The sequence below is a fragment of the Arabidopsis thaliana genome, chromosome 4 (genome assembly GCF_000001735.4).
Source record: "Arabidopsis thaliana chromosome 4, partial sequence".
In the NCBI taxonomy this organism is placed as follows: Eukaryota; Viridiplantae; Streptophyta; class Magnoliopsida; order Brassicales; family Brassicaceae; genus Arabidopsis; species Arabidopsis thaliana.
In genome coordinates, this window is record NC_003075.7 from 9,771,287 (window position 1) to 9,798,617 (window position 27,331).

The window sequence follows — 27,331 nt, forward strand, 5'->3', positions numbered from 1 at the left end:
CTTTTTAGTATATTATCTTCTTCTCTCTCTAACCCTCAGTTCTGTTAAGTACTTGGCTTCTAACAAACGCTGTCTGAATCATATTTCGATTCTGATTTTTCTTCATGGATTCGTATAGCCAATAAGTTTTTTCAATATTCAAAACAAAAACCCCATCAAAATAATCTCCGGACCAGTTTCTCTTTCGATTCAGTCGGACCGGAAAAACAATGGCGTCTGTGAACCCTTTCGATCTCTTGGACGATGACGCAGAGGATCCCAGCCAGATTGTTGCGTCTAAGCCATTGAAGGTTGTGGCTCCGGTTCAGACTGCTAAGTCTGGTAAGATGCCGACTAAGCCGCCTCCTCCTTCTCAAGCTGGTAAGTTTTATTCTAGATTAGAGTTTGGTAGATTCAATATTTAGTTGGATGTGTTAGGACTCATAGTTTTGACTACATAGTGATTATTGTCTTGTTTAGTTAAGTTTGACTTAGTATGGTAGTTGTAGATTTGGGATATGAATCTCTTAGATTGCTTTAATAACCAGAGATGTTGTTAATTTGTTGCCTTTGTAGTTGATTTAATCAGATGTTACATTTTCTTTGATTTGAGTAGTGAGGGAGGCAAGGAACGCTCCTGGTGGAGGTCGTGGTGCTGGACGTGGAGGGAGTTATGGTCGTGGTGGACGTGGTGGAAACAATAGGGATTCAAGGAACAATGATGGTCCTGCCAATGAAAACGGATATGGTGGAGGCTACAGACGCTCAGAAGAAGGAGATGGAGCTAGACGTGGTGGGCCTGTTGGTGGATACCGTGGTGATCGCCGTGGAAGCTACAGCAATGGTGGTGATTCAGGTGACTCTGAAAGACCACGCAAGAACTATGACCGTCACAGTAGAACAGCGTACGGGTAAGCTAGCTTTCTTAATTGTTTGTTTAGTCTTGTACTGATTGAGTTCTGTCTGGTTTTCCTAATTGTAAACTCATTGTTGAGTAGGAATGAGGATAAACGTGATGGAGCTGGCCGTGCGAATTGGGGAACCACTCAGGATGATATTACTCCGTAAGTATTCTTGTAAAAACTAGTTCTTTTCTTTCTAGATATGTGTTTTCTGTTGTGTTTGTGTTTGATAAATTAACTCGTGTTCTTCGAATCACTAGGGTGACTGAAGAATCCACAGCTGTTGTGGACAAGAATTTGACTGTTGAGAAGCAAGATGGTGAAGGTGAAGCAACTGATGCAAAGAATGAAACACCTGCTGAGAAAGCAGAGGAAAAGCCTGAGGACAAGGTACAGTATTACTTCTTGAACTCATATCTGTTTATATTAACAGCTTAAGAAGAATGTTTGGTTATATCTAATACCAATTTGCTGTTTGTAGGAGATGACTTTGGAAGAGTATGAGAAGGTTTTGGAGGAGAAGAAGAAAGCTCTGCAGGCGACCAAGGTTGAGGAAAGGAAGGTTGACACTAAAGCATTTGAGGCCATGCAACAGCTCTCAAGCAAAAAGAGCAACAACGATGAAGTCTTCATCAAACTGGTAAGTATCTTGATGATCACTGTCCACTTTTTAACATATAAATTTTTGTCTCAGTAATCTTCATTAGTATCTTGTATTTATGATTGAGTGTGTGCTTATCGAACCTTGAAATGGTATTATCAGGGAACAGAGAAGGACAAGCGCATTACTGAGAGAGAAGAGAAGACAAGGAAGGTAACTAGTTGACTTATGGTTTCTCGTTTAATTAGTTAAAAAGAGAAAGTCTAAGCATTTCATTCGAATTCTTTCTCATTGCTTGTACACTTCTGTTGTAGTCATTGAGCATCAATGAGTTTCTGAAACCTGCGGATGGAAAGAGTTACTACAGACCAAGAGGTGGTTACCAAGGTGGAAGGGAAGGACGTGGACCAAGAGAAGGAAACCAGAGGGACGGTGGAAGAAACCTGAGGGAAGGAGGGAGAAACCAGAGGGACGGAGGAGCTGCAGCACAGGCACCAACACCGGCCATTGGGGACAGTGCACAGTTCCCTACTTTGGGTAAGTAAGGCAATCTCTCCGGTTTGGTCCTTCAGCTTCTGTCTGGACTCGTTTCTCTGTAATATCTCACTCGGTTTGGATTTTGTTCTTCTGATTCTATTTTTATTGTTATACTCTTCCCTTTAGAGAGCTGAAGGTTTTTTGTTTTGCGAACCCAATTTTGGGAGTTTTAAGTTAAATGAGGCCAAAAAATCAACCATTCTCCTTTTGTTGTTTAGGTTTCAATTATATTTAGGTGGGACTTTTTACTAAAGAAGTTTATTAATAATCCAAGTACCATTACAAAGAATTTAAAAGCTTTTGGACACAAGTGAAAAATTGAAAAACCAAATACAAAAGATTTAAGAAGCAACGTTGTTTAGATTTCTTACATGCAAACGAATGACATAATATGGTTAAGTGTTACCAAAGCGAATTAAGAGGAGCAGCAGCCTGATTGCTGGTTAACAGGTTGTCCTCGGATCTGGACCGTTGGTGGCTTAGATCCTCCTGCAGGTTGGCTCGCCATTCTGCAAGACAGAATCCGGTTAAGGCTGCTGGTCTACAAATGGTCTGCAAATGTAATAAATATATGAGCTCTGAATACAATAATGATTGGTGAGTTACCTGGTCTTGATTGCAGCAGTCATGGCCATGAAAGCTTCTTCGACATTGGTAGCATTCTTAGCACTTGTTTCCAAGAATGGGATCCCAAGTTCATCAGCGAAAGCCTGTGTAGACAGAACAACCATTACAGTAAATCCTTGAGACAAGACACAAGAGTGTCAAAGAACCTTTAACTGTGACGAACTTCTGAAGCATATTACCTTAGCTGTCTCAGTGGATACAACTTTCTGTGATGTGAGATCACACTTGTTCCCAACCAGTAGCTTGTTAACATTCTCACTTGCATAGCGGTCGATTTCATTTAGCCATTGCTTGACGTTGTTGAAGCTTTCTAGATCTGTTACATCATAAGTCACCTGACAAAAATGAAAGTTTAGTTTCATTAATGGATGTCAGAAAAAGGGAGATAATGTAAGTGTGACAACGAACTTACAATAATTCCATGAGCTCCTCTGTAGTAACTGCTAGTAATCGTTCTGAAACGTTCCTGGCCTGCCGTATCCCACTGCATAATTGGTGATAGTAATAAGGAGAGTGATCATATATATATATATATATATGCACATACAACAATTTCAAGTGATTGGCACTAGTCGAGACAACTTACAATCTGGAGTTTGATGGTCTTTCCATCTTGTTCGACTGTTCGGATTTTCTGCAAAAAACATCATCACAAAATTCAAAATTAAAACTTTTCTGTTTCATGCATGACCAATAGATAAAGTGTAAGAAGCTTACAAAGTCGACACCAATGGTGCTGATGTAGCTATCCAGGTAGGAATCATCCTGCACATACAAACAAATTGAGACACTACTTGAGAAGATCAACAACGACACTTAATAGAGTTACTTATTTGTATGTAGCCTATTTATGTATACAAATATCATAAGCTAGGTGATTAAGAGAGAAATGAAGTTACTTACAGCAAACCTTAGAAGCAAGCACGACTTTCCAACACCAGAATCACCAATGAGCAAAAGCTTGAACAAATAGTCACTGCAGATCAAAAAAATTAGAAAGAAGCATAAGACACATGTAAGTAAGAGAGTATAAATCATTTTTGACATTTCTCCAGCTATATTAAGAGCTTATGACATATTTCAAAGTTGCTAAACATTGTGAAGAAGCTCATAGATTTCTAAACGCCATATTCAAAACACAATCTCAAGCACCATAATCAAAATCGACTATGGATTCACGTCACACCCGTAGAATTTTCAAACTAAGAGAATCATCTGTGTATTGAAGAGAAACAACAGATCTCAACCAATTTTATTCTAGATCTAATCAAAATTCCGATCAACGAAACGAGACTCCAATCACGAAATTGATCAGACAGATTAACAAAGCCAGCATCAACATAAGGTTAATTTCATGAATCTCCTTGTAAAAAAATGATACGAAGAAAATCTATAGAGAAACTAAATTACATAACATGTTATAAATTTCAAAATCGATCTGAACGATTAGAGAAGAAGAAGAAGAAGAAGGTTCTTACTATTCAGGATTCATGATTGATCTCGGAGCTGGATCGATCTACCGGAAGAAAAATAAAATAAGAAGAGAGATTCCGCCGATTAAACAGAGAAAAGAGCCGTGATCTTCGTCGGTGATGAGAGACTGAGAGAGAGAGAGACGTAACACGATCGGTTTGTTGTGTCGACGACGTGGTTAAGAAATGAGAAAGGGCCACACTACAACTATTGTTTTTAAATGCTTCTTTTTTTTGGTTGCATTGCTGACGTGTCTTCGCCAACCCAGAAGATGCGTGGACGAGAAAGTTTCAATACGATACAACAAAAAGAAAAAGAAAAAAGAATTGTATTTACATAATGGGCCTAATGAAAAAACTTATCACTAAGGCCCATTAAACATTTTCTCATCGACCAGGGAACAGAGAACGCTGAATCATCTTCTTCTTCTCTTTCATTTTCCGAGTCTCTATCTCTTGCTTTATCAACAGTTCGGTAACTACGACAAAGAAAAACAGGCGGGAAACCAAATCAATGGAGGATTCTTAGCTTTTTCTCTGTAACTCCCATTATCGTATCTTCAGCTTAGTGAGATAGATGGAGGAAATTGGCGGCGGAAGCATCAGCAGCAATGGTGTGGTGATGAAGAAGGAAGGATTAGGGTTTTCTAAAAGGGGAATTAAAATAGAGAATCCTTTTGCTTTTAAGGCTCTTCAAGTCTTCACTGGATTTGGCGTTGGTTGTGGAGTTGGTATTGGTAGTGGTGCACCTTTGAATCTCGGTATATACTCTCTTTTTCCTTTTGCTCCGTTTTTGAGGTGTGAAGGAGTGTGTAATTAAGAAATCTGGTGAGATTGATTGTAATCAATCAGCTCAAATTAACCTGATTTTGAAAGTTTGATTTTTGATTCTCAGTGTATTGCTGCCACTGATGATTTTATGGTCTGTTCAAATTAAGAAGTTTTATTGTTTGTTGAAGACTATGTTTCAATCAGAGTTCTTGGAAATGAAACTAGTGTTAAGCTATCACTCATAGTTGAAAATCGTGTGTCATTTACTTTGCTAATTGGTTTGCTTTCACAGCATCATGATTGTGAGATCACTAATCTGGTATTGATGTTGTTGTTATTGACATATCAGGTAGTATTCCAATGGTGGGGGAAATTATGAATTCAGCTAGAGGAGCAACCAATGTATTTTCGGGTGCCACACACCACGTGAATGGCGCTGTACAGTATAGACAAACTTGTTCCTGCTCTTTTTTAGATCTTCCTGCATTATGTTATTCTGAATCTGGTTGTGTACTTGCGCCATCTATAGTTGCGGAAGCTTGGAGCGAGGAACATTCAAGCAGGTGTTGGCTGTGGAGTTGGCTTTGGTCATGGTTTCGGAGTTGGTATGTTTCCGTTCTAAGTAAAACTTCTTGTTTCGATTTTGTTCTAAACGCTCTTCAATTTTGATACATGGCTTGTTTCTGAACAGTTGAGTTACTTGGATTTGTTGGTTGTATAAGCATCCCTTGAGTTACTTATTTGAACTATCGCTCTCTTATTGTCATTAACTCATATCCATCATTGACAGGCATTGCAGTGAAACCAAGTGCCATACACAAACTTCAAGCTTCTATTATGGTAAGCACCAGTCTTTCAAAGAGTGTCCTTATTAATTTCATTCACATAAAACCATGAGTATGAATCTTTTCTAGGGAACTGCATCCAACTTGATGACTAAACTTGGAAGAACGAGTGAGACCACCTCAAGTCAAACTGAGACTGAAGACCAGGTGTCTCAATCTGTAACCGGTCACAAGAAACATGTGGACACAAAAGCATCTTTGAAGAACAGTGGTTCCTCTACTAATTCAAGAACGTTTGGTACTCGAACTGAGAAAGTGATCAACAGTTTTCTCGACAACCCTATTCTGAAACACCAGGACACAACTGCGGAAGAACGACAGGTAATAATTCTATCACAGAATGTTTCCCCCTCTCTGCTTTGATCTCAGAAAGCCATCCTTGAACTTCCTTTTGTTTCATGACATTGATAGGTCACACAACTAGAATCGGAGAGCTTAATGCTTCAAATGGTATCGTCTCCTTCTTGACTTCCAGTTTCTTTCTTTTTTCTGTTACAGTTTATCAGATTTAGTAGTCCATGGTTATGTATACACGAAATTGATTGTGTAGGTGCTGAAACATCAGAAACTCATTGATGAAGTAATGGAAGAGAACGAAAAGCTTCGAAGGATAATCATAGAAGATCTCAAAGTTTCACCCGAAAAACTGAAATTAGTTTCCTCTTACAATTACGAAACACCACCATGCAAAGATTGCTTTGAGTGTCGTAGAAAACAGAGAAGAAATAGAGGAAGAAAGCTGTAAGCCAATTCCTTCATTTGTTATGAGATAAAGAAATTTTTCACAATATCAGACAAAACACAGAATACAAAGAACTGTAAGTTCCTCTGCAAACTCATAATTATATAACAGAACAAAACTCTTGCGCAAACAATGGTTTCTGTTCACACTGCCTCTCTCGCTGCTCCCTTCTCCATCATCTTCTATCGGTTAACAGTGGTTCAGAAGCAGGAACTGCAAAGCAAACAAAGATAAAGTCAGATCATTGTTTCTGCAATTGAGATTACTGTGATTAGTAGAAGGAAACTCAAGAGATTTGGTTATTTACCTTCTTCATCAACATATCCAAGTTTCTCTCTAATTTCAGCAATAACCAGACGGGTCAAAAGCAAACCAGCACAGAGAGCTCCAACGACCAACATATAGAACACAGCTTGCCAACCCAGAGTAGAAAGAAACCCTGTCAAAAGCGGACCTAAAGCCGCACCGGCAGATCCAGTCCCGTCAATGATAGCAGTAACAGTCGCAAGCGCCCTTGAATCGCCTTGTAAAGACTTGTGCGTTCCCAGATCCGCAGAGACTGCGGTTGTGATGAGTGCATAAGGACCATTGACAAACAAACCAGCAACCATCATGAGGAGGATGTTGACTGTCTGAGAGACACCTCCATAGGAATGGTACACAAGCATTGCCGGAATCGCAGCGTACATGAATGCAGCTGCAGTTGTAGCCCTTGCTTTGAATTTGTCTGAAATGTAACCACAAAGAATCCCTCCTACAATGCCTCCAACATCAAATAGTGTGGAGAGATTCCCTGCTGTTTTCACAGACACGTACTCTCCACCAATAGCTGCAAATAAGAGCAAGTAAGAACATGGTCTAAATCTGGTTTTACTAGCAGAAAATGACAATCAAAACTTACTTGTTTGGCTCAAGTAAAACGGTAACCAGTACAAGAACGTGTACGCGACCAGCTTCGAGAAAAAGAGACACAACGCAAACGGTATAACACCAGGGATCATACAAGCTTGCAAAAGTCCAACACTTCTTTTATTCTCATACCCTGAACCTGACCCTGATGATCCCTCCCCATCCCCTTCAACATCTGTCCCTAAATCTTCTTCTACTTCCTCTTCTTCCTCTTCAACATCTCTCTTCCTCTTAATAAACTTCCCTGAATTAGAATTGATATCTGGAAACCCAACATCCTCAGGATACGCAGCCAAGAACAAATAAACAAGAACTCCTCCTAAAGACATGACAAAACCAGGAGCTATAAAAGACCATCCCCAACCATATTCAAGAACACCAGCAGCAATTAAAGAACCACAAATGTTCCCAACAGAAGTATGAGCATTCCAAATCCCCATTATAAGACCTCTCTTCCTTTTCCCAAACCAATTCCCAACAACAGCCACAACAGATGGCCATCCTGTCGCCTGAAACAACCCAGCCGCCATTTGCATAACCAAAAAGAACCAAAACGCATGAATGTTCCAGAAATAACCCATACCAAACAACCCAACAAAGAACCCACTCCCAATCATTCCCCAAGTCAGAAACAATCTCAGATCCAAACTATCACCCAAATGACCAGCAACATACATTCCTATAGAGTAACAAGCAAGAAACGCCACATCAATCTCTCCCAACCTAGACGTCCCATCTTTCCCATTAAACGGTTCCCATCCTTTAGACTTACGATGCAACAAAACCTCATCTATATCACCAATTTCTCTCTTCACAAACACGTTACCCATAGGCCAAGGATAAATTTTGTCGCTGTTATGTTCTTGAGGTGGCTTAGTGCTTGAGTCTGGGTGTAAAACGCTCTTCACTATGCTGCTTGGTTTACGAGAAGCATGGTAACAAGCATATGCGATGAAAGTAATAAACAAAATCGCGTACCGAAACGTCTTTGGACTCCAATTTCTTCCTCTGACTCTCCTCAGAAGCGCAATCCCAGGTGGTGTTTTCCTCTTCGAATTCATCGCCATCTCTCACAACAAAACAAAATTTTCAATGATAACAAAAAAAAAAAAGAATCAACCTTTACGGATCAAAATGAAATACCCAAATCCATTTGTTTTAGTGTTTGATAAATCAGAATCACGAATTAATTTGATTGAGAGAGAGCGATTAGAGAGAAGAGACCAAAGGGAGAGAGATATTGGCGGGAGAGAGAGAGAGACAGAGAGAGATAGAACACGACATAAACTGTGAAGACGCGACACGTGTCCTATTTGTTACGGTAGAGCCAAAAGGCAGAACAACAGTTGTCATGCCACGGTGACCACTTTGGTACGCATGAAGCGACGGCCCACACGACCGACGTGGTGGTGGGCCCAAATTATAGGTTTATGTAATCATAATAAGACTGTGTCATTAGCCGACTCTTTTATTGATATTTTTATAAATCATAGTACTATCTATTTATATTAATATTGATATACTAAAGGCCCACAATAACAAACGGCCCATAAAGAAAATTCACACGTGCGATGGCATACGTGTGCCAAAATAGGAAGCGAAAAGCAGATAAGGCTCTTTTCCACTGTCTTCCCTCCATTTTCTCCGAGTAACTGAGAGTTTGCTGCAGCTATGGCGATGAGCTTTCATCGTCTTCCTCAGGTTTAAATATACGAAAGCTTATGAAATCTCTATTTTCACTTAATTCATTATTGTTGATTATTTGTTTCTATGGGATTTTTAGGCATTGCATATGATACCCAGAAACCCTACGCAATCATCGAAGAATTTAGGGTTTTCTTCGTTTCTATCGTGTGCACCATCGATGGATTCTCGTATATCAGTTTCTAGGCTTTCTCTGAATCATCCCGGCTCGAAATTTGGGTTCTCACTCGATACTAGGGTGAGAAATGAGTTTATCGTTAGAGCAGAAGAAGGTAACACAGAAGCTGAATCTGAAGAATTTGTTGCTGAAATCGCTGATACGGAAGGAAATGTAGAGGAAGTGGTCGAAGCTAAACCTACAAGAAAACCTAGGATCAAGCTCGGAGATGTCATGGGGGTTAGTGAACTTCTTTGTTTATCAGTAATCCAAATTATGAGTGTTTAGCAATTAGGAATCAGTAAGTCTCTGTGTACACATTTGTGTTGAGGGACTTGCTTTTTCTATAGTTATCTTATAGGCAATGTTGAGGGAGATTGAATGTTATTATCTGTTGATTGTTGTAGATACTGAACCAGAAAGCAATTGAGGTAGCAGAGAAAGTGAGACCTGTTCCAGAAATCAGGACAGGAGATATTGTAGAAATCAAATTGGTAAGTTGTTGATATTTTTGAAGCCTCTTAAGTTATGGATTGAATCGATGTTTTTGATTATTGGTGGGATATGGTGTTTGGCTTGGCAGGAAGTTCCTGAGAACAAACGTAGGCTATCTATCTACAAAGGCATAGTGATGTCGAGACAAAATGCAGGCATACACACTACCATTCGTATTCGGAGAATTATTGCGGGTATCGGTGTTGAAATTGTGTTTCCCATGTGAGTTTTTTCCCCTCTCCAGTGACCATTTGGTATGACCTACTTTGATTATGAGTCTTTTCACATGTTCTGAGCTTTTCAATAAAACCAAGTTTATACATAGATACTGAGTTATACTTTGTGTTACCTTACATAAAGTCCCTGTATAATAGTTAGACTCTGTGCAGAGGTTTTACTGTAATAAGTCTTTAGTTGCTGTTATACCTTCCCAGTTATGGCAGCCTGAATCACTATGGCAACTATCATGTCTGCTCATGTTTACTATCTTTCATTCTGCTGTATAACATACGAGTCTCGAGAAACTTCCTGTGATATATCGGTTATTTTCTTACCATGTGGGAATTAAGAAAAGTGTTTGGTATGTGTTGATTCTCCTAATCGTTTGATTTGACAGATACTCTCCCAACATCAAAGAGATAAAAGTGGTGAGTCACAGGAAAGTAAGAAGAGCAAGGCTTTACTATCTGAGGGACAAGCTTCCTCGTCTGTCCACTTTCAAGTGAACACCATCCACCGTGCTGTGTTTGACCTCCAGAGGTAGTAATCTTCCGCATTGTGCTCTTTTTTTGTAAGAATTGTTTCTTTCTTTCTTTTTTTTAAGCCTGTAAGTCATTCCCTGCACATTTTCTGAGAAAGTAAATTAAGATTAGTTGAACTTCCGGTTGATGGATGTAGACCTGTTCCTTGTTTGATAATGAATGATATATGGCTTAGGATGACCTAAAGTCCATACTTTAATAGAAACTATGTATGAATGAGTCTGTGTTCTGTGCATATGTTGTTTGGTGTGTCTTGACTCTTGAGGGTCTTCAGGAACAAAAACAGAAGACATGTTCTCGTCTTATTTCTTTTGGGACTTCGTCTCAACTATTCGAATCTTGAATTTTGATCTTGTGAAGGTGGAACCCAACTTTTTATTATTAAATTACCCTAATCTCTATGAATCATTCAGCATAGATATTACTGTATTAGGATGTGGTCGATGAATTCCCTTATGATTTGTTTTTCTTTTTCTTTTTTTGGGTCACATAATGAGATTCGAATCATAGTGTGCCAAAACCTCTATCATCGAAGTTCTAACCAAACTATTACTACTGGTAACAAATAAGATAATTGAAACACGTAACACCTTGAAGTCATGAAGTCTAAAACATATGCATAATACAAAGAAACTAACCATCAAAAGACTAAGTAAAAGCAAAGGTATTAATAATTTAAAAACAAAAAAAAATGGAACAAGAAGCAGAAACATGTCCAATTAACTGGTGAAACCAGGTAAGAACCATCGAGAATCAGAGAAGAGCATGGAGGAGAGAACGCATTGTGGCAAAGGTTCCATGGTGCCGGTTGTGAGATCATAGACAAATCTACATTCGGGATCCGTTAAGGGGTGGTTGAGGCCACTGAAATAAATGGAGTTTTTCTTGATCCCTGGAATATCTTTAGCGACAACAGTGATACCCATGTCCAAGATTATAGCCGCATCACCTAAAGAATCGACTTTTACCCATCTCTGCGTCAGAGGATTTAACTCGAAGATGCGAAAACGCCATCTTGAGAGGTCGTAGTAGTGCATTATTTTTACCACCACAACTTCTCCAGACAATGACATCACCATCTGATGACTTATCCTATAGTATTTGTTCTTGTCACCAATCTCACGGCCAGAAATGAAGCTAACAGCTGGTAGATGCTTATCTACATGAGGGATATCACTAGAGAAATCCCAAACATAGATAAAGCCATAGGAAGCATACTGGTAAACCTTGTGATCTTTGTGATTATAGATAATTTGATCTTTCATCCGAATGTGACAAGCGGGAGCGAATCGCCATGTGTCATCACCTTTCTTTGTAAAAAAACATTTGTTATAGATGGGCCAAACAACTAGGTAATCTTTGGTTATGTTGTTTATCCAGAGACAAGCTGATCGGTAGTATTTGAAGTTTGGATAGCACATATTTGGATTGATAGAGGTGGAATGTGGTAGATCAATCCTCTCTAACGTCAATGGATTAAGAATGTAGAGATTCCGAAGATGGTTAAACATCAAGAGCCAGCTACCGTAAGTCGCAAGACAAATACTTTGTGCAAAGTCAACACCGAGATCTCGAGTCTTGTAAACTTTGTCGTTATCATCAGGAACGAATAAAACACAGTTATTGCTACTATTGTTTTCGCTCTTTTGAGGGAAAAGTATCATCCACGGAATCTGATTTCGTTTGGGAACGCAGCCTCTCGAAGCAGAGTTCCATGACCTACAAACTAATTTTGCTCGATTGAGATTTGTGAAACTCAGTTGTTCGAAAATACTTCGTAACAAGTCCGGACAAAGCTCCGACCACTTGGGAATCACTCGGAGCCGCCGATTAGGGTTCTTGTCGCTTTGGTCCATTGCTAAATTTCAAAGAAAACACGTTAAAACTGAAAATTTGTTGTAATTCAAGTGGTAGAATTATAAAGTTGATAGTTGATTATAAAGATAAAATAAAAAAGTGTTTATACATATACTAAAGCAAGCGCATCAACGTCTTTTGCATTAATCTTTTCACATACACAAAAAAGGAAAAAGGAAAAGAGGTATTCTTTTCTAGTTTGGACAACTCTTGGTATTTTTGCATTACTCCCAAAATTCTGATAAAGTAGTACTCATGTATTCCATTTTCTGCATTTTCGGAAGTTTACATGATATTACAGTATCTTTTTCATCCTATACAAAAAAAAAAGCAGAAACTAAAAAAGTCCAAAGATAAGAAACCAAAAAAGATGGAACTTTCAAGTTTAAAATTAAAAGGGTCACAGAAAGAGAGGTAAGAGAAGAGGCTTTATGTATATGTATGTATATTATAAGACCCACTTTATAAACTTAACCACCAAAGAGAAGCCCAAGCAAGACTCAAATAAATATCCTTCCTTTTTTTATGTCTGCAAATTCCAATTTCTAAAGCAGAAACCTCATTTTGGTCGTTTTCTCAGAAAGCTTAAGAGTATATCTCTCATCAAAGAAGAGAGATAGAGAGCTTAAGAATCCTTCCTTTAAGCTCTGAGAAGCTCAATGAGGTTTTGTAGCTTTGACCTTTCAGAGTTGGTGAAGTAGCTCTGCTTGAGGAAATGACCCGTTTGACGGCAAGTCCAGAAGAAGGAGATCTTGATCAGAACTGCAATTACCTTCATAGCTAAACACTGCAGAGCCACCTTCTTGTGCAAACACAGAAGCCAAGCTTCTTGGTCTGAAGCATGAGACATTGTTCTCTGTCTCATGGCTTGCTTTCATCTTCATCACCCTTTTGGGGCTCCTCATTAGCCCCCTTGACTCTGTGACCACAACAAGAAACTCAACAAACCACAAAGATTGATTGCAGAATCAGCAAGACTGATTGAAATTGTCCTTAAGACTGACCTGACTTTACTTGGATTTGGTTTTCATAGCGCCTCTTAATGGTTACAATATTTTTAGGTACATTTGGGATTGAGCTTTTTGAAGTTGTAGTAACAGAATCTCCGGTCCCTTTTTCGCGTTCCTGTAGTCACATATCCGGTGAATCTCTGGCCAAAAGTTATTATTATGTCAGTGTTTCAATGAGAGTAAGCCCAACCTTGAGGAGGTTATAGCTTTCCACCAAACGAGATTTGTTAAAATCTGTCAAAGCAAGCTTCTTAAAAGTCCTGATTTCTTCGAGTTTTGCCCCCGAGGAAGAAGACACATCAAAGACACCATCAGCAATGAGCTGCTGAAACAAAGAGAAGTTGTCCTTGAACTGAGCACTTTCAAACATCATTCTGAGGCTGCAAAGGCATAATATGACAGATTATAAATTTTGTACGGTCTGGTTTAGTTGTTTTAAGAAAAAATGCAATGCGGTTTGAACCTATGAGGAAGGTCATCAGAGTCAATCTGAGGAAGCAAGTTCATCAGTTTCTTCTGTTCTTCCTCTGTGAATTGTTCTATGAACTCATCAAAGTTGAAAACATCCTGCAAGAAGTTTATTGTTTAGGCATTGTCCTGGAGTCATTTTTAAAAATTTGACTTTCATATGCAAATATTTAACTTATTGAACAGACTTGGTGAGAGTTGCTTGAAACTTACCTTCAAATCTATGCTACATAGTGGTGAACCATGACTCCCCAGGACATGCACTCTTTCAGTTTGAGACTTGGTTCTGCCAACCATTAAAAACAGGATCCATTATTATCCTTAACTAAACTGAGAGCTAATGTATAGAATATCTTGAAGATACAATAAAAATACTTTACCTCTTGAATTGTTCTTGCTTTATTGTTTGTCCACCATAATATGAACCTCTCACTGCTCCAATCTCAACACGCTTCACGGAATGTGAGTATGCGTCACTGATGGAGGACTTGTTCTCAATCGAAGAGAGTGAGCTGGCTTCAGACTCCTCTTCCCGAGCAAACGAGTGGGGATTCTTCATCAGAACACTCCCATGTCCAATCTCAACTGAGACCATTGACATTTCATTCTCAAAAAGAAGATCTTCCTCTGATGAAACTGAGAGACATGACGATTGCTGCTCTTGTAAAATATTGTAAAGGTCCTTTGTGAGCTTTTCAACAGAAGAGGACTTAGGACGGCCCACACACGTCCTCCTCTTGCAAGGAACAGTTGTGTCCCACGCATTAGATTGAGATGGACCTGGAAAAACAAAGTTCACATGGACACTTTTAAAAATCCCATATTGTTGATCAACCGGAAGAATAATAAAGTAACTAAACCTGTTAACTCACTCCCATCTGCACTGCTAAACTGTGCACAGCTCTCAGAGTTTGATACAGCCGAACCGGAACTCGATCTATTACTAGCATCCTCCTCTATCACAGCCGCCTTCAAACCATAACTGAATTCAAAGACCGGTCTTTTAATGATGATGTTTTCTTGAATTGCTTTCCTCTTGAGCATCTTTATCTCTTTGTTCTTATTGCCTAAAGAAATGCTCTTCATTCTTTGAAACCTGTGATGATCATCATTCTCATCACCATCAGCACGAGCATGAAGCGGTGTGTAGTTCACAAGTGTTCCCTTTGTCCTCCAACGCGATCCACACGCATTGCACAATACCGGCTTCTCTGGTGGTCCATTTCTCCACAAAGGTGTGTCTGTTTCAATGAAAGAAACAAAATTTCACAAATTTGAGCTTTGAAATCAAGACAACATAAGAGTTCAACATCAGACAACACTTGAAATGTGACTTAATACTGCAAATTCAAACTCCAAATCAATCAGAAGAACAATGATCTCAAAACACCAAACATCTTAAAGTCTTTAAGCAGCAACCAGAACAAAATTTAGCTTCTTTGTACAACAATTGCGAATCATAAACACAAATTCAGATCCCAAGATCATGTCTTTGTTGCCTAATCCATTAGTTCTAATCATACTGAGAACAACAACACAAGTCACAAACAGTTGTTACTTAAGATCATTCAACAGAAACAATATATATAGTTAAAGGAACATAATTCCAAAATGTTCATAGATATTCTTGAGTCCAGGAAGTCTTTGCTGTATCACTTCAATCATTATTACAATTTGCTACACAAAAAGCATATAATCAAATCATTTTCCCAGAAAAGAGAGCATCTCACCCAGAAGTAAAAAAAACAAAGGTTGAATATTCATATTCATACAGATTTTCACATCATCAAATAGGAATTGGAGACACTCACTTGTAACTCCACAGTGGTAGCAAGGTCCTTGCTTCCCCATAATATCTCTATCTCTCTCTTTGTTTCTTTTGTGTTTTTCAAAAATGAATAATTTCAGAAGAAAGTTGCAATTTTTATAGACTTAAAAAGAAGAGATTTTTTGGAAAGAAATTTAAGTTTTATAAATTGTGTTTAATATTCAGCTATAATTGGAATATACAAAACCAGAGTCTTAAAACTATTAAGAACCTTTTCTCTGCTAAGGAAAAAAACCCAGAAAAAAAGTTTTTTTTTTTTTTTGGTTTTCTGCAAATTGAAGCCAAGATACCCAGAAAGTCTCCTATAAGCAAATTTTACAGAAATACAAAAACTCAGTATAAGAAAATTGAAAAAATCAAAGCAAGAAAGAGAACAATTTCAAGAAGATAATTTATGTTATCTTTTTTGGTTTTTGTTTTTTGGGTTCCTTGAGCTATCAGTCTAATACAACAATCCAATAGAAAAGAGAAGAGACTAATTGTGAGAGAGGAATCTAATAAATGGCTGTGAAAAAGGAGAAGAGAGAGAGAGAGAGAACAACTTTGAGGGTTTAGAGCGAGAAACTGTTTGTGTATAATAATAATAATAAAATGGTCTCTCTTTTTATTTTATTTTTATTTTTGTTCATTTGCATTATTATTATGTAACGATGAAATTAATTGTTTCAGCTTCCTTACATAAAAAAGAAATATGTTTTTTTTCCTCCTTTCAATTTCATTTTAGATAAAAAAAAATAAAAAATTACTTCAGCATATAATGGCTTTATTTGTTGACATCATATAAAATGGCTTTTTTAGTCGACATAAAATGGCCACTTTCATTTCATTTTGTTTTCTTTTGTTATTTTTGAAAGTAAATGTTTCAGCATCCTTTCATAAAATTTTGAGATTTCATTTTAGAAAATTAGTTTAACAAGAAATGAGATCTATGACTATCAGATTTAATATAAAAGTTATAGGAGTATTATTTTGGGTAGGAGGAATATTATTGCTTATGCCTAATGCTTCCATCCTTCTTGTTGACTATAGACTTTTCTTTCTTTGTTTGTTTTACTATTGATATTTCCAACATGTATAATAAATATAATAACGACAATTATAAATATTAATGACTATGAAAAAAAAATGAGGAAGAAAAAAGCACTGGTAAGCTTTTTTTCTCTAAAATTATTAACTACATCAAAAAAAAACTATATAAGATACATACACTCTTTGTCAATAATATTGTTCATGTTTTGCAAGAAAAAAATATAATAAAAAAAAAATGTTGTGCAAGAAAAAATAATGTGTCGACAGAATGTGAAAGTATAAATCTATAGTACAATACGGTATTTTAAATACCGTAACGATTGGTAGATTTATTCATGCCTTTGGATTTGCTGAATAAGGTTTATAATTGGGTTCTTGTTTATTTATTTATAACTTAGCAAATACTAAAGTTTTGTCAACGACTAGATTAAGAGATTAGGTTATTTTTGCTTATTTTTTTACATGTGTGACAATACTATGCTGGTAGAATAAGTTTTGTTAAGTGGGGTATATATATTTTTCTTATAACAAAGAAAAGACTAAAATTATTGATAAATATGTGTCATAAAAAAAACAAAGTTAAAAAGAAAGAAATGGTATGTAAAGTCACCGTCCACCATGACGATCATGGACACAACTCCTCCCTCCACCGTTTGATTTAGTTAAAGATATTCAAAACATGGGTCCTACTTATGTTTCTTTGGTAATTTGTGAATGTGATTAGGGAACTAATGCGATATCAACACCATACATTATATTATACGTGTAATTTATTATAATATTCGGTTTTCTTTTGCATTTAACTAGTAGTATATGTATTGAGATCTTTAGTTCTTTGTGTTTCTTTTCTTTGGTTTCGTACATAGTGTAATGCACCAATAAAGAATTCTCAATTCAACGTAAATAAACCGAACCAAGTTAACTTATCGAGTGATAGCATTACTCCAAAAAATTTATCTTAAACACAAGAAAACAAAAATAGTTCTATTTTTTTTTCTTAAGTAAACGATATAATCTAATGTGATTGGTAAAATGTTATGGAGCATTAGTTACGAAAACTGAAGAATAATGTGTCAGAGACCGAATTGAAGAGTAGTCTTACCAAATTTTAAAATAGTGTAACCAGAAATTCAGATGCCAATCACATCTCTGATCTATATATTCTTTTTTTAAAAGAAACGATGGTAATGTAATAATGAAATGGTGTGAGAGGTGTAGGCAAAATGATGGAGGTATGATCGAACGGCTGAGAAAAGACGATGAGAATTGGAGTGCTATTAGAGGTCAAACACAAAAAGTCATGCCCCAATCGTGCTTACAAATCACAATTTACAAAACCCATTTTCATTTTCATACGCTAATAATAACAGCAACACAACTACTATGGCAACAATGTCCATTAGCAGAAAATTATTTTAGTATCAAATATCAACTAGCTTCTTTCTAATGTAAGATAGACTCATAGACAAAAAGTGTGGTTACAGTCTCTAGTATTTTCCCTAATATCTTAATTTTCACTCATACTAGAAACTGTAGATCAAATTGTTTACTCATTTTAAACCATCCAAATAGAACATAAGATTTGACCAAACATTGGAATAGTTCTTGAAACATGTACACTTATGACTTTCTCCTAACTTGCATTTTTGTTATAAATTTGATATTAGACAGTAAAGGCCAGAGCCAGAGTAGAGTACAAAGTCGTTTACAATCTGAAGTTTTTATGATAGCAAAGAGACTAGTCAAAGAGAAGTAAAAAGAGTGATTTGACTAAAACTCTGAGCTATGTAGACTTTGATTTGGTGGTTTCAGTTTCTTCGGTCTTTTCTTCCTTTCTTCATCTTCCTAAACTGCACAAAATAAGACGAAATTGTATTAGATAGAGAGACATTAGAGGTAACAATGAACTCACCAAGGGTTTAAGGGAAGAACTTACCATGTTGAGAACGAGAATTTGAACAAATAGAGAAGCAAAGTCAGTGAAAAAGGTAAAAGAATGTTGCACATAGTCCATATCACCGTGGTGTGCTTTCTCGGTTATCATCTGTGTGTCCACCACTATGTATCCCACAAAGATCAAGAGTCCAAAGTATAGCTGCAAATGATGAGAATGTATGTTAATACAAGCAAGTACTCTTCTATCGAAAACAAACATACAATTCTCTCCCTCTTGAAGACAGAGTTTTTACCTCAAACTTGACGACAGTTGTAGAGCCTCCGAAGATGGAAGAGGCAATTTGTACCCACCAAAGGATGGACATACAACAAGCAAGTGAAGCTCCGTGGTAAAGGTACTCTCTACGCGTTGCCAACATTGCTGCAGCGGAGAAACACACAAATGCTACTGCTGTTCCCACAAATGCAGTGACCAGGACGCTGGTTTAAAGAAGGAACCGTATACACAAACATTCAACACTGACAGAGCGTAGAAGCTTATGTAGAGGTCTCTTTTTAAAGACATGAACATAGAAATCACCTTGAGTCAAAATCAATGACTAGCATGATCATGGGACCAACTGAAGCACCTTTAAGAAGGGCAAATAGAAACAGAAGGTAGAGCCTTTTCGCTGCATCAAAAGCAAACATTAGATAAAGTTCATTGAGTTAAACAAGACTGTAAGATATTCAGAGTTAGGGACTCATCTTCAAAGAAAAATAAGTGTAAGTGATGAATGAAACCCACATGTTAGGTTCATAAAGAGTGAAACGCAACCAAATCATGATTCCACTGAATCCAAGAGTACTGACATTTCCACCGATATTCCAGACCATGTGAATGTAAGCTCCAATCGCAGACGCAAGAAGAGCAAAGAATAACGTGAGATAGACTTACACTTAACGAACATATATAGAATCAAGAAACACCAATAAAAACTCTCAAAGAAGTGCGTTTCTTTTCACTAATAAATACAAACGATCAATAACACAACGATGCGAACCAAGAACAATACAAAACTGAAAACAAGATCACGAAACAAACTATTGCATTGAAACGAAATGATTCACTAATCAATCGTATCACAAATCTCATTCCAAGAAACAACAACAACTTTTCGTGGAAGATTATGAAGACGTTACCCGCTTAAGATGATTCTGCACGGCCGGAGAGAATTCATGAGAGTTTCTGAGATAATCATGGCTCCAAATCGTACCGTTCGCCTCCATTGTTGCTTTTGCTTGATAATGCTTCAGAGAAGAGAATTTTCAAATGCAGAGACTTCAAATTCCATATTTATAGTACGGTCAAATAAATCAATTCTGTTTTGCTAACAAGCCCATGGTGTGGTGGGCTTTTAAATACGAGCCCATGATCAATACTGTTAGTTTCTTTGATAGTGTGTTTGTACTTGTAGTAGAGTGCAAAAACGCTACGTTGTTTCTGTTTCGGAGAAAGAAACGACATAACATGTTAACTCTGTTTTTTTTTTTTTTCCCCTCAACATGTTAACTCTTACAACACGTCTCTCCAAATATGAAATATGGCTTAAAATTTCATATAATTTGCAATTTGCATATAATGCCTGAATAGTTCCATTTTAATTTCATATAATTCTATCTTTTACCAAAAACAAAATCTTGAAATAGTGATCATATATAAAAAAATGAGACTTACAAGTGTTTCATCAGTTGATTTAGAATCCAAAACAGCTTGATATCCTTCGTAGATTTCGTTTTTGAATCTGGTTTTTCTTTCTCTTTCTCTTCAAAGTACTCATTCACACATTCTATATACGTACAAACACAATTATATATATATATTAAAAAAGATTAAATTAAGTAATATTTTTGGAATTATAAGTTTGGTGTTAATGTTAACAAATCATAGAAATGATATTTCCGAGAATTACCTTCTATAGAGCGAGAGAGGCCTTGGAGTTTACCGACGGTGGTCTTGTGTAGATCTTCACCAGACCAAATAGGAAAAACAAGAAGGCTCATGAAAAGACAGATTCCGCAACCAATAGCTATAGTGTAAAATCTATTGTACGTGTGACGTGTGCTATGTTTATCACACTATCTACTCGACAGCTTGAAACCGTTATAGATTGAACGTCAAGAGAAATATCACAACACCGTAATCGTAATTCTTCTTTATGTATGGTACAAATCTTATATAAGTAGCAGCCGCTCCTATAACCATTAGAATGAAATTAAACATCAATTAGTAGGTTTATTGTTGATTGTAATAAATGTATGTATATAAGGAGATATATAGTATATAACTTACTATATTGCTTCTTGTCCGAGACTAGGTTTGCTTCAGCAGGCTGTTCTTGTGAGTTTCGTCTAGGATGGAGATTTTAAGGCTATACTTGATCAAAGGATTGAGGGCTGCCTTAGATCGCTAATGCCTTTAGTATCTCCTTGCATCTCTTGGGCATGTCGTGCTCGTTTTCTGCTTTGGCGTCCAAGTTCATTGTTTCCTTGTTGCACTAAGGCTCAGTCTCATGTTAGATCTCTGCTTCAGATAAGTGTTTGCTCCATGTTAAGCGTCGAAATAGGTTAAGGTTCATGTGGGTTTGGTCTTAGCGGCTGGTGATGCTAGTATGGCTGGTTAAGGACATGATGTTGCTTTGCCCGTGCTATTGACTTCGGGAGGAACTTGATAGAGTGGCAAACATTGCCTGCCTCATTCCGCTCGTGTGGTTCCGCAGCTGATTCTCTGCCTCGGGCTGCCATCGAAAGGATTACTTTCTCGCTTATCGTCAAGCCCTCCACTGTATGTACCCTCTTTCGCTCTTGTTTCTCTTCCCAATTCACTTTAGGGATTCTTTAGATCTTGATTCAATTCTTCTTCCAAGAGCATCTTTGCTTAAGGAGTGAACTAATTTTGGATTCAAGAATGTGTATGCTTCCATGTTTAGTAAACTTTTACTTTTTTTTTTGGCATGGGACCATGTATAGGTTATGCTATTCATTTGTGTAACCTTACTTTTGATTGTGAAATGAATATTTATACAATCTTAGTAAAAATAATAAATAGTATATAACTTACCGGCAAAGAACTCGAGGAGGACGGCGACGACAGTCATGACGGCCCAAATAGCATTGCTTCCAATGCCTTTGAAGAGATTCTCCATGAAATATAGCAAAGAAACGAGTGTCAAGGAATGACCTACTTTAAATGCATGTATCACTCTCCTCGGATCTTCTTTTCCAACACTCCAAAGCCTTTTCGGAATCTTCTTGATCTTCTCAGAAGGTTCTAGAACCATCCACTTCGTCTTGCTCAAACCTTCCTCCATCTCAATGTTCCCTACGTGAACCTTGTTGGACATTTTCAGGGAGAGAAATTGGTTATCTCTCTCTCTCTCCTTTTTTTTTTGTAATAAGAGTATACAAGAATAGAATGTATTGTGTATTCTCTATATATAGCTCTCTGTGTATACATTGATATATGTAAATATAGAGTGATGGATCTATATATGGTTTGCGTATGCGATGCGTAGACTATATAGCTGGCCAGAAGAAAACAAGTGAATACGTGTGTTTGCGTTCGTTGAACTACGAGAATGTCTTTTAGGTTCGATGGTAATTTAAAAAATTATGTGTCGTATGACTTTACAAAATGGCGACTAATATTGATGTTAATAATAAATTAAAGAGTACTTTTTTCACTAACATACGTTCCATAATGCTATTAGTTTGAAAATTAGAGATCCAATTATTATCCTTAGATATAACCATTTGTATATTTATATGCATGTGTCACCCAATTAGTACTAATGTTGTTAAACATGTAGTTCCAAGAACTAGATCTTAGTCATATATGTTGTCCTCCTAGATTAAGGAATGAGTAGGTACATATACTTTAAGTTACGTACATCAATCTAACAAAAAAAAAAAAAAAAAAGTATATGTAGGCGATCGAGAACTGAGAATTTAGTTATGGACGGACCAAGAATAGGTTATTGTGTTAGGCTAAAAAGGGAACAAAATATGTAAAGTCCTAACACGAATTTCGATTTTCAATTAAAATCATTTTCAATAACAACAAAAAGAGATCAAACATGTCGTTTCCAATCACTTACACAAACAAAGAAGTAGTTTTTTTAAAATATGTACTTTCACGAAATATAACTCAAACCATACTCTTATGCCAAAACGAAAATGTACGTGAACAATATTAATGATGGCACGGGTTACGACTTGTGAGTTGATATATAGCTCATTGAAATGGATTTTGTTGGAGATTAGTTTCTAAATTTACCTTCATCAAAAGATCGTGTTTTTCTTCTGTGGCTTGTTAGTTAACCTTTTTTTTTTAATTATATAAATTTAGATTTTAGATTATGGATTCAACTTCATATGTGGACAACTGTAGTTCTACATCGACATTGGTATTCAAATTTTAATAAAATTGTCAGAAAAAAAATCCAAGAAATTAAACTATACTGTTGTGTGTAGATGTAATGGATCTTTTCTAGAGAATATTACGTGTTGAGGCACTTTTCTGAAAATTTAGCCGTAATTAAGCACTTTACAATCATTAGACACTTTTTTGATGTGAATTAACATCACTACTCTCTAACTATCTCTTCTTTTCCTTAGTAATATCTCTTCGTTATCTCTCTTCTTTCACAATACAAAAACATTTTTGGCCTATCTTCTTCTTCATCTCTCTTTCCAGAATAAAAATTCAATCTTTTAGGACATTCTGAATATTCAAAATCAAAATTGAATCTCTTAAGGTTTATCATCATCTTCCCTATCTCTCAACAATCTATTGATTCTCTTCTTCTTCCTCTCTCGAGATCTTTTTCAAATATATTCTCAAATCCACCTTTCTCCGTTGGATCTGATTCCAAAACATGTGAAAGTCTCTGGTCACAGAATTTCCGTCAGAAGTTTTCTCGAAAATTACAACAACGCTATCGACATTCTCTCTTTCGATTTTGATTCCATGATCGTGAAGCCTCTCCCAAATTTCAACAACCGCATCAAAAATGTAACCACTTGGGCAAGATACGTTTCTCTCTTTCTCTCGAAGTTCTAAACCCTATTTCTTCGCCGCTCCAACAATCATATCTCCGTCAAGAGGACGTTATCCTCTCAAACGTGGATCTAGCTCTGATTCTCTTCACTTATATTTCGCAGATTAGTTTTTTTTTTACAAAGGATTTGAGATGATTTTGGAAACCATGACCAATTAATCTGGTTAATCTTATTAAATGAACAAAATTAACCATACAATTACATCCATAAGGTTAATACATTCACATGCTATACTATATAAACTCTACCATAAAACGTTGGATATGTGGACACACATCATATAATGACAGTCAGTGTTGTGGACATCCTTTGCTAATTTTGGTTCATGAATTTTAGCTTCATGGATACAACGTGAGCCTTTGAGACCTTGTAGAGATCTTCATTAATTTCAGTAAAATTAAAAGTTGGATTTAACAATTATAACCATCCACAAATGTGTGTATGTCTTGTTATAAGAATCTATCTTTGGATTCAATACAAAATGTTGACAACTAATATTTTCTCTTTTCTCTCTCTTACTAATCGTTTTATGTCTTCGTGTCAAAACAAGAAACTAACCAAAGACTAGAGAGAATGAGAGTGAAGGTTCTTTTTGTGCTTGTGTTAAAATGAGTGAGTGAAGCAAAACATTAAAGAGAAATAGAGATGTTGTGGTGGGTAAAAAAGCCCAGCCCGACCTGAACCCAAAATAAACCCGCCCACCAAAAACTCAACTTTAGAAAACCCAAATGGGTTTTTGATTAGTGGGTAAAGCCCGAAAAAAACCTGATTGTTCTGATACTACCCGTGGGTACCCAACTTGATTTTTGTCTTTTTTTCTAGTGTTTATGTTTAATTACTAATATACTATTATATATATTTTATATCTATATTTTGCTTATAAACTAAACTGGTATGTAAATATATCATGTAAATTTTTTTCATAGCAAAATAATAATAATTTGTATGTCAAATTAAACAAGAAAAACTTAAAAAGTAATCAAATATCTGAAAATCAATTTAAAACAAAAATACAACATCTTCTCATACTCCAGAGCTACTTGCTACCGATGTAGTACCTTCAATTCCATCATCAAAGTATTCTTCAATGTCACCTACAATTAGAAGATATAAATCAACAAATGAAAAAAAATTAAGTCCAAAAAATTAGACTATTCTTTTTTTATCTTCCAACTCTGCAAAACCACGCAACGAGTTCCTAGTACATAACAAGGCTTGAACATTTCTCGGAAGAAGGCGGTTTCTGAAAGGGTTTAAAACCCGACCTCCAATACTGAATGATGACTCAGCTGCCACCGTAGTGATTGGAATGCTAAGTATAGCAGAAGCTAGAGAAGCTAAATCACCATAGCGTTGCCCATCGCCTTTCCAATAGCTTAGAACCTCCATGTTTGTCTACAGATGGGCTGACAATTCGGATTCAAGTATTTATCTCTAGCTCTAACTTTTTCATACTCAACATACCGAAATGGCAAATCATGGTACACAATAATCTCACTAACCATCTCACGATCTACTTTGTGATCATACACAATTTTTTCACTAAGCACTTGAGGTCTCTTTTGACAAATCTGTAAATGACATTTCAAGGCGGATGTTCCCTGACTAATTTCAATGATTAACTTCTTATCACAATGAATGCAACGACCTCTCTGTTTCCCATCTTCTTCTAATTCTAAGATGGGTCTAAACTCTTTCCAAACATCAGACTTTAAGCGTTTGTTAGAGTTATATACCGTTGTAGCCGCTTGAGTAGATTGTGTTGCACTTTGAGTTGCTTCTCCTTGAGTTGCTTCTCCTTGAGTTTCAGCCTCCTCATTCATTGCCAAATACTCATTCTCAGCCTCCAAATGTGCCAATGTTTCTCTAGTTTGTGAATCCATTCTACAAAAAAAAACTCATGAACTTTAATTAGAGAATAAACTTGACCATCAATGAACAATAATTAAATCATATAAGTAACAAATTCTGATTAAGAGCAAGTAACGTCACTTTATATACACATACCTAATATCAAATGAAACTAGAGTTTGATTTTTCAAGGAGATGACGAGAGACTTACGGCGATGACTCCGGCGGTGAAGACGGCGGTGACTCCGGCGGTGTAGACGGCGGTGACTCCGGCGGTGACTCTCACGGTGACTTTGACGGAGAGAAGAGGAGAGAAGAGAGAGAGACTGTTGTGGTGGTGGTAGAATTTTGGGGAAGAAAAGGAATTTAGGGTTTCTCAATAGAATTGGCAATTGGGCTATTGGGCCTTTAACATACTAAAATAATAAGTTAAAACCCACCGGTACCCATAACCCAGTAGGGTAAAACCCGTGTAAGACTTTAACGAAATGGGACCTGCCCATTTAAAACCCACGTTTTATTTTATACAAAAAGTAGATTAATGGGTTTGAAATTTTAGATGGGTTTCGGGTACCCAGTGGGTTTTAACCCATCATTAACATCCCTAAAGAGAAATGAGAGATGTAAGAGAAGTGAACCTCTAAAAGTTAAATAGAGGACGAACCCCAAAAGCTCAACAATTTTTTATTGACGATTACCGTTCATGTCTAAATTTGTGCATTGATATGAAACGACATGTGAGTTACTAGGTGACCATTTGGACTTGATTTTTTGGACACTCGTCAATATCCTCTATCCACCGCTTTTCAGCCACTAATCTGTAGCCTTTGCAGCAAGTGTTCTGTAACCACCAATTAATATGGACATCATCGTAACAAAATCACCACATATAGCTTGTTTTTGGGATTGTTCATCTATTAATCAAACATGAAAAGATTCACAAATCTCACCATAACAATCCATAATTCACAATCCATAATAAGCCATCCATAATGCACATACCAATAACAAAAGCAGAGCGAGCTACAAACACACTTTTATCCACCAACAAAGATTTACCAAACACATCCATCAATATTCGATATATCAACTTGGGCTTCTCTATCAGTTTTCAAAGAAATTAAATCCATAACTTCAAAATTTTCAGAAAAAAACATGATTAGCAAACTGTAAGAGCCTAATCCACTAATTGTTCGATTTAATCGCAAGTAAATTCACGATGAACAGAGACCTCTAATCTCTGTAACATCGTAATATCTAGAATTTCACGGTGATATAACAGGAAAAATCAGTAGAGACAATAACAATGAAACTTATTGTTAGAGGATTATGAGAATCGCAAGGATGATGATCATCTTTTTCCTGGGTTTGTTGTCGTGGATCTCAAACTTGGAGATTATGAGGAGACGACAAATCGAAAGTTTATGGAGATTATATATGGTATAATGAAGATTGGTGATTTCTTATGGAAAGGAGAGAAAGTTAATGGGAACGACCATAATTTTGTAAGAATTATAGAGAACGACAATGATTTTGAAAGAGAGAATTGAAAATAATGAAAAACAAAAGAATATGGAAGAGAAAGATGATAAAAAGAGGATAATTTTTCATCCACACGATCTCAACAATAATGAGTTTAAAATTATTGCGTCATCACTATTTCAGGGGTAAATTGGTCCAATTTTCTCTCAAAAAGATGGTAAAGTGTCCACTCCCTTATAAGTGTCTCAAAAGGAATAATATTATCAAAAAGTGCCTAAACGTGTCACAATCCCTCTTTTCTATGCAAC

General features: G+C 36.6%; 9 protein-coding genes and 1 pseudogene across 12 annotated transcripts; 3 read left to right on the forward strand and 7 right to left on the reverse strand.

Moving 5' to 3' along the window:
- Positions 1-10: 10 nt before the first annotated feature.
- On the forward strand, positions 11-2,306 carry AT4G17520 (Hyaluronan / mRNA binding family). Its single transcript, NM_117858.3, has 7 exons — positions 11-360; positions 596-890; positions 978-1,043; positions 1,142-1,271; positions 1,363-1,521; positions 1,645-1,695; positions 1,797-2,306. The coding sequence occupies exons 1-7, from the start codon at positions 210-212 to the stop codon at positions 2,025-2,027; spliced, it is 1,083 nt and encodes a 360-aa protein (NP_193485.1). The 5' UTR covers positions 11-209; the 3' UTR covers positions 2,028-2,306.
- Positions 2,262-4,390, reverse strand: RAB1C (RAB GTPase homolog 1C). The gene is made up of 8 exons (NM_117859.4): positions 4,125-4,390; positions 3,550-3,622; positions 3,364-3,411; positions 3,233-3,280; positions 3,059-3,130; positions 2,826-2,981; positions 2,626-2,729; positions 2,262-2,528 (listed from the first exon to the last, which is right to left on the reverse strand). Exons 1-8 carry the CDS (start codon positions 4,136-4,138, stop codon positions 2,435-2,437), a joined length of 609 nt encoding a protein of 202 aa, NP_193486.1. The 5' UTR covers positions 4,139-4,390; the 3' UTR covers positions 2,262-2,434.
- Positions 4,391-4,554: 164 nt separating this feature from the next.
- AT4G17540 (dynamin) lies at positions 4,555-6,549 on the forward strand. The gene is made up of 7 exons (NM_117860.5): positions 4,555-4,879; positions 5,239-5,327; positions 5,419-5,494; positions 5,680-5,729; positions 5,804-6,055; positions 6,146-6,184; positions 6,285-6,549. Exons 1-7 carry the CDS (start codon positions 4,696-4,698, stop codon positions 6,477-6,479), a joined length of 885 nt encoding a protein of 294 aa, NP_193487.2. The 5' UTR covers positions 4,555-4,695; the 3' UTR covers positions 6,480-6,549.
- On the reverse strand, positions 6,362-8,653 carry G3Pp4 (Major facilitator superfamily protein). Its single transcript, NM_117861.3, has 3 exons — positions 7,378-8,653; positions 6,784-7,305; positions 6,362-6,689 (listed from the first exon to the last, which is right to left on the reverse strand). The coding sequence occupies exons 1-3, from the start codon at positions 8,450-8,452 to the stop codon at positions 6,652-6,654; spliced, it is 1,635 nt and encodes a 544-aa protein (NP_193488.2). The 5' UTR covers positions 8,453-8,653; the 3' UTR covers positions 6,362-6,651.
- A 284-nt stretch (positions 8,654-8,937) lies between these two features.
- On the forward strand, positions 8,938-10,897 carry AT4G17560 (Ribosomal protein L19 family protein). Its single transcript, NM_117862.5, has 5 exons — positions 8,938-9,086; positions 9,169-9,486; positions 9,654-9,740; positions 9,830-9,963; positions 10,358-10,897. Exons 1-5 carry the CDS (start codon positions 9,057-9,059, stop codon positions 10,464-10,466), a joined length of 678 nt encoding a protein of 225 aa, NP_567531.1. The 5' UTR covers positions 8,938-9,056; the 3' UTR covers positions 10,467-10,897.
- A 324-nt stretch (positions 10,898-11,221) lies between these two features.
- On the reverse strand, positions 11,222-12,358 carry AT4G17565 (F-box protein (DUF295); the record flags this gene model as incomplete). The annotated part of the gene is made up of 1 exon (NM_117863.1): positions 11,222-12,358. The coding sequence occupies one exon, from the start codon at positions 12,356-12,358 to the stop codon at positions 11,222-11,224; it is 1,137 nt and encodes a 378-aa protein (NP_193490.1).
- Positions 12,359-12,495: 137 nt separating this feature from the next.
- Positions 12,496-16,242, reverse strand: GATA26 (GATA transcription factor 26). 3 transcript variants are annotated; one of them, NM_001203826.1, is made up of 9 exons: positions 15,877-16,212; positions 15,283-15,359; positions 14,698-15,078; positions 14,218-14,617; positions 14,051-14,123; positions 13,833-13,936; positions 13,560-13,749; positions 13,364-13,484; positions 12,602-13,278 (listed from the first exon to the last, which is right to left on the reverse strand). In NM_001203826.1, exons 2-9 carry the CDS (start codon positions 15,356-15,358, stop codon positions 13,043-13,045), a joined length of 1,581 nt encoding a protein of 526 aa, NP_001190755.1. In that variant the 5' UTR covers position 15,359; positions 15,877-16,212; the 3' UTR covers positions 12,602-13,042. The 3 variants fall into 3 exon arrangements, with proteins under 3 accessions (NP_001190754.1, NP_193491.2, NP_001190755.1); NM_001203825.2 differs by lacking the exon at positions 15,283-15,359 and having other exon boundaries at positions 12,496-13,278; positions 15,649-16,242; NM_117864.4 differs by lacking the exon at positions 15,283-15,359 and having other exon boundaries at positions 12,496-13,278; positions 14,710-15,078; positions 15,649-16,234.
- A 2,260-nt stretch (positions 16,243-18,502) lies between these two features.
- AT4G17580 (Bax inhibitor-1 family protein) lies at positions 18,503-19,859 on the reverse strand (the record flags this gene model as incomplete). Its single annotated transcript, NM_117865.1, has 7 exons — positions 18,503-18,544; positions 18,631-18,789; positions 18,884-19,070; positions 19,171-19,254; positions 19,378-19,522; positions 19,610-19,649; positions 19,773-19,859. The coding sequence occupies 7 exons, from the start codon at positions 19,857-19,859 to the stop codon at positions 18,503-18,505; spliced, it is 744 nt and encodes a 247-aa protein (NP_193492.1).
- A 1,377-nt stretch (positions 19,860-21,236) lies between these two features.
- On the reverse strand, positions 21,237-21,973 carry AT4G17585 (aluminum activated malate transporter family protein; the record flags this gene model as incomplete). Its single annotated transcript, NM_117866.1, has 2 exons — positions 21,237-21,412; positions 21,691-21,973. 2 exons carry the CDS (start codon positions 21,971-21,973, stop codon positions 21,237-21,239), a joined length of 459 nt encoding a protein of 152 aa, NP_193493.1.
- A 2,836-nt stretch (positions 21,974-24,809) lies between these two features.
- Positions 24,810-25,956, reverse strand: AT4G17587 (annotated as a pseudogene; the record flags this gene model as incomplete). The annotated part of the gene is made up of 1 exon: positions 24,810-25,956.
- Between the last annotated feature and the right edge of the window lie 1,375 nt (positions 25,957-27,331).